The 6,000-nt window shown below is 49.8% G+C and overlaps 1 protein-coding gene and 1 non-coding gene across 3 annotated transcripts in view; both read left to right on the top strand.

The window, feature by feature from the left end:
• Positions 1-145, top strand: LOC119978754. The gene has a single exon (XR_005463563.1). It is a non-coding gene; the product is annotated as a small nucleolar RNA SNORA2/SNORA34 family (small nucleolar RNA).
• Positions 146-4,846: 4,701 nt separating this feature from the next.
• LOC119976527 (zinc finger C2HC domain-containing protein 1B-like) overlaps positions 4,847-6,000 on the top strand; it is a 56,770-nt gene continuing 55,616 nt past the window's right edge. Inside the window, exon 1 of one of the 2 annotated variants that reach the window (XM_038817084.1) lies at positions 4,847-5,476. In XM_038817084.1, the coding sequence (XP_038673012.1) occupies positions 5,464-5,476 (13 nt within the window). In that variant the 5' untranslated portion in view covers positions 4,847-5,463. The remainder of the gene's footprint in view (positions 5,477-6,000) is intronic. The other variant, XM_038817093.1, reaches the window with a different exon arrangement.

Raw genomic sequence — 6,000 nt, 5'->3', positions numbered from 1 at the left:
GGGGCCCTGAATCAAGACCTGTGGCTTTGCTGTAGCCAAAGGTTTCAAATAGGAGCCAAGAGGAAAAATCTGTGTCTTTCTGTGGTCTGTTGACGTTCCTGGGTTTCCCGATGTGGAACAGCCAATTCATCAGGAAGAGACACTGCGCTCCATCCCCAAATACCCGCCTCAAGGAGCCACAGCCAGGCTGCTTGCTGCACCTGACGGTCTGCGGTGAGGTACTTCAGCTTGTGAATGTCTATGCTCCCCAGGCTGGCCAGTTGCAGACGACTTTCTTCGAGCAAGTGTCCACTCATCTTGGCACCATCGCCACGGGCGTGTGCATCGTCCGGAGGGGGGGGGGGGGGGGGGGGGCATGTTTAATTGCATCCTTGAGATACAGGACCATCTCTGTGCCCAGTGCAGCTGTCGTGCGGTGGTGAAGTTAAGGAACTTGGTCGGGTTCTTTAACTTGGTGGCCATCTGCCAGACTCTCCATCCTGACTCCAGCATCTTCACCTTTGTGAGGCCTGGGGTCGGAGCTTCCAGAATCGGCTGCCTCTACATTTCAAGGGCGTACCTGTGCAGCAGGTGCCTTGCTCGGACCACCGTTTTGTGTGGATGGGGCTCGCCCTGTCTCGCGCTCAGTCGCAATCTGCCCACTGGCATTTTAACAAGCTGCTGCTGGAGGATGAGCGGTTCCTGGGCTTGTTTCGTCGCTTCTGGACCAGCTGGAGAAGGAAGCAGGGAGGCTTCCCCTCCTTGAGGCTATGGTGGGACATGGGCAAGAGTCATGTGTGTACCTTCTGTCAGGAGTATGCGAGGGGGGGTCGATAAAGAGGTGGAAATCCAGGGTCGAGGAGTTGGAGAAGGAGGTGCTCGACTTGGAGTCACGTCTCGGTCAGCCCGATGAGGACCCGGCCCTGCGGCTGGTGTACAGAGAGAAGGGCACGCTGCACGACTGCAAATTGTCGAGTCCTGGGGTGGCTCCCCCTGGATAAACGGTGCGGAGTCTGTCAGCAGCTCCTTACGCTACTGGCCGACAACGGGTCCCTTGTCTCAGATCCAGAGGAGATTAGGGCCCAAATTCGAAACTTCTACGGTGCCCTTTTCTCCCCAGATCCGTCCAGCACGAATGCTTGCAGAGTTTTGTGGGAGGACCTGCCGCAGGTTGGCCCAGAGGGCGCCAGGAGGCTTGATGCCCTTATAAGAGGCACGGTGACACATTGGTTAGCACTGTATCTATGGTTGTATCCAGCCCTGTGTGACGCAATTCTGATCTCCGGAAATAAGATGGCGGGTGTCTAGATTGGGAAGGGAGAGAGAAGCGCTAAATACATTTCATGTTGGCCCAGTTGGGGCAAAGACGTTCACCAACACGACAGGGGATTGAAAAAGTGAACCACTGACCTTTGTGTAATGTCCTCCAGGATCTGAGATTCTTTGTTAATCAAAGTTGCCGTTCCCCCCAACTTTACTGTGAAAGTTGGAATGAAACACCTGGCCGTCTCAGGCTGTACGTAATCTAGTGTGATCAATAACACAAAGGTGCTTCTGAAAGAATGCAATATCAGTGTTAAGGCTTTAGTGATGTGAAAGCACTAAAGGATGCTTAACTGGGCCATTCAGCCCCCTAATACTCCATGTAACTAGGCTGACTGAGAGCCCTGTACCAGCCTGGCCTCCTGAGCATGTCAGGTGCATGGGAAGAGGTTGACATCAGCTGAGAGAAGTGAAAAGCAAAGAAACCAGGCCAAGAAAATCCATTACACAATGAGAATGGCCCAAGACAAGAAGATCCTTGGTTACTGTCAGCATGGTGTTATTAGAAGACAACCAGGTGAGTTCTCCCCAGAGCCCTGGAGAATATCCTTCAGCCATTGTCAAAAAAACAATACTTGTGGGAGCTGCCTGTGCACAGATTGACTGCCATTTTTCCTATTACATCTGTACCTTTTTAAAATAAATTTAGCGTACCTAATTAATTTTTTCCAATTAAGGGGCAATTTAGCATGGCCAATCCACCTACCCTGCACATCTTTGGGTTGTGGGGGTAAAACCCACGTAGGCACGGGGAGAATGTGCAAACTCCACACAGACAGTGACCCAGGGCCGGGATTCGAATCTAGGTCCTCAGCGCCGTAGGCAGCAATGCTAACCACTGTGCTGCCCACTTGTGAAGTTGCTGGTGTTCCAGCAGGGTGGATAACCGAGTGAATCCCTTCCCACACTCAGAGCAGTTGAAGGGCCTCTCCCCAGTGTGAACTCGCTGATGTACAATCAGATCAGATGATCGGCTGAACATAGTCCCACAGTGAGAGCACCTGAACGGCCTCTCCCCAGTGTGAACACGGTGATGAAACATCAGTTCCGAGGAACTTTTATAGCCCTTCACACAGTCCTGACATTTAAAAAGTCTCCCCACTGTGAATTCGCTGGTGTGTCCGCAGATGAGATGAATGAGTAAATCCTTTCCCACACACAGAGCAGATGAATGGCCTCTCCCCAGTGTGAATTCGCTGGTGGGCAGTGAGGACAGATAACGGGCGGGATTCTCCCATTCCCGGCGGGGCAGGGGATCCCGGCGGGATGGAGTGGCATGAACCACTCCGGCTTCGGGCCTCCCCAAAGGTGAGGAATCCTCTCCACCTTTAGGGGCGGGGCCCGCCCCGGAGTGGTTGCCGCCCCGCCGGCTGGCGTGGAAGGCCTTTGGCGCCACACCAGCCGGCACGAGTCTGCACATGTGTGGGTGCATCAGCGGCTGCTGACGTCACCCCCACGCATGCACGGGGGGGGGGGGGGGGTCACCTACGCATCGGCCATGGCGGAGGCTGATGGCCGGCGCGTAGGAAAAGAGTGCCCCCACGGCACAGGCCCGCCTGCGGATCAGTGGGCCCCGATCGCCAGGCCACCGTGGGGGCACCCCTCTGGGCCAGATCGACCCTGGAGCCTGCCCGCGCCGCCATGTCCCGTCGGTAAGGGACCTAGTCTCATCTACGCAAAGAACCAGCAGGACTTTGGCCCATCGCGGGCCGCAGAATCGCCGGGGTGGGGGGACCGGCGCGATTCCCGCCCCGATCCGGCGGGGGGTCGGAGAATCCCACCCCATGTCTTCAATCCAGTCGTGCAGTAAGAACACTTGAAAGGTCTTTCGTCACTGTGAACACATTGATGACCAGTCAGTTCACTGGAACTTCTATAATACTTCCCGCAGTCTGGACATCTTTGCCACCTGCTGTACCTGCATGCTTGCCTTCAGCGACTGGTGCACAAGTACACCCAGGTCCTGCTGCACACTCCCCTCTCCCAATTTACAACCGTTCAGGGAGTAATCTACCTTCCTCTTTTTGCTTCCAAAGTGAATAACCTCTCAATTATCCAAATTATACTGCATCTGCCATTGATTTGCCCACTCACCCAACCTGTCCAGATCATGCTGTAGGATCCCTGCATCCTCGTCACAGTTCATCCTCCCACCCATGTTCATTGTTCATGTTACATTGGAGAGTTTAACACAACTTACATAAGGCATAGGAGCAGAAGTAGGCCATTCAGTCCATCACACCTACTCTGCCATTCAATGAGATCATGGCTGATCTGATGTGATAATCCGCAACCTCACTTTCCCACCTTATCCCCATAACCCTCGATTCCCTTACTGATTAAAAATATCTATCTCAGCCTTGAATACACTTAACGACCCAGCCTGTACAGCTCTCCACGGTAAAGATTCCACAGATTCACTACCCTCTTGAGAGAAGAAATTCCTCCTCATCTCTGTCTCAAATCGGTGACCCCTTAGAAACATAGAAAATAGAAGCAAGAGGAGGCCATTCAGCCCTTCGAGCCTGCTCCACCATTCATTATGATCATGGCTGATCATCAAGTTCCACACATGATCCCGCCTCTCCCCCCATACCCCTTGATGCCTTTATCCCCAAGAGCTATAATTAATTCCTTCTTAAAATTACACAACATTTTGGCCTCAACTACTTTCACGGGAGTGAATTCCACAGAGTCATCACTCTCTGGGTGAAGAAATTTCTCCTCACCTCAGCCCTAAAAGGTTTCCCCCTTATTCTCAAACTATGACCCCTAGTTCTGGACTCCCCCACCATCGGGAACATTTTTTCTGAATCTACCTTGTCTAAATGTGTTAGAATTTTGATCTCCTCTCACTCTTCTAAACTACAGTGAATATAATCCTAACCGACTGAGTCTCTCACAAGAGGAATCATCCTCTTAGCATCAACGCTGTCGAACATCCCCCCACCCCGAGAATCCTATATGTCTCAATAAGGTTGTCTCTCATTCTTCTAAATTCTAGTGAGTACAGGCTCGACCTCTCAGAAGAAAATCCCTCCACACCAGGGATCCATTTTTTGAACTTTCTCTGGACTGTCTCCAATGCCAGGACATCTTTCCTTAGATAAAGGGACTAGAACTGTTCACAGCATTCCAGGTGTGCTCTAACTAGTGTCTCGTGTAGTTTTAGCCGGTCTTCCTTATGTTTAAACTCCATTGCATGAAATAATGGCCGACATTCCATTTGTCTACCCTATTACCTGCAGGCGAGACAAGCATGATCAGCCAGTCTCTCGAGCTTCTTCCCCCAGTACGGTCGGGAGTGATTTTTTTTTACCTCAAATCCACTTTCCTGGTTTACCCTCGTGTCTTTTGATTCCCTTCGTATCGAAATATATTGATCTCTGTCTTGAATATGCTCTGCGAGTGATCATCTACAACCCTCTGGGGTAGAAAATTCCAAAGATTCACAATGCTGAATGAAGACATTTCTATTGCTCTCAGCCCAAAATGGCCGACTCCCCCCCCCCCCCCCCCCCCCCCCCCCCCCCCTATCCTGAGCCTTGAGTTCTCGATTGCAGCTCAGGGAAACCTCCTCCCAGCATTTATCCTGTCAAAACCCCATTAAGAATTTTGTTTCAATGAAATTATCTCTCATTCTTCTAAACTCGAGGGAAAATGGTCCTAGTCTGTTCAATTTATCCTCTTCAGACTGCCCTCTCATCCATCCCAGGATTCAGACTGGTCAACTAACCTGATTCTAAGCAACAACTTGCAAAATACAAAGCATGGCGACAAGTTGTTTGATGTCAAACCCTTTGGATCATTGTCGGTGAAATAAGAATCGAATTGGCTTCACTTTCCTGAGCCGGTTTCTTTTCTGCTGAAAATGGTCTTTTTTCTCCTTTTTTCTTCAAATAACTTGGGCACCAATTAAGAGCTGCAAATGTTTAAGGCGCACAATTCAGCAAAGGCTAAATGAAAGGAAACAGTGGAAGAAAAAGAAAGGGAAATGGCTTTCTTTGTCAACCCTAGCAACGGTTGCTATAGGGGATAGCCCAGTCTGACACAATAGAGAGGAGATGGGGATGGGTGGGGGGTGGCTTTAGTCAAACACCTGCCAACGGGACCTATACCATCGTCTGCTTTAGAGGTCAAGTCTATCTTAATAGCTGTAAAATGAATAGTTCTCGTAAGTAGACGATTTTTACTGCTTCAAACCCCCAATAAGAAAATCGAGAACAAGTGTGGTTAAGGATTTAAAAGGAATACCATAGCTGCTGTACCGTTGTGGATTGCAAAGGCAGGGCAGAGGTAGTTGCACCATGAATTACAGACTATGAGGGAGGAAGGTTAAGATCAAAGTAGAACATTGGGCTCGTTCTCCCTTGTTATTGCCTCCTTTGAGTCATGTGACATTACAACACCGCTGTGCTGACATCACAATGGTCTCTATTCTTCCGCTATCTGAGTCTCGGGGGAGCTGGGGGCCATGAGAACATGAATCGATTATCTTTGGGGCTTTCAATTGAATTATTTTTTGTTGCAATTATATATTTTTGTTGTATCTATCCAATTCCTCAGATACTTCGGCCAGTATTTTAATCCAAGTTTTACCTACGTGTCTTTTAATAGTGAGAAGAACAAAGGACAAACACAAGTATAAATACAACAATTTTTATTAAACACACAATTAACCCGTAAATTTACCCAAAA

This window comes from Scyliorhinus canicula, chromosome 1, assembly GCF_902713615.1.
Source record: "Scyliorhinus canicula chromosome 1, sScyCan1.1, whole genome shotgun sequence".
NCBI lineage: Eukaryota > Metazoa > Chordata > Chondrichthyes > Carcharhiniformes > Scyliorhinidae > Scyliorhinus > Scyliorhinus canicula.
The sequence above is the reverse complement of the archived record's forward strand: the minus strand, read 5'-3'. Positions and strand labels throughout refer to the sequence as shown.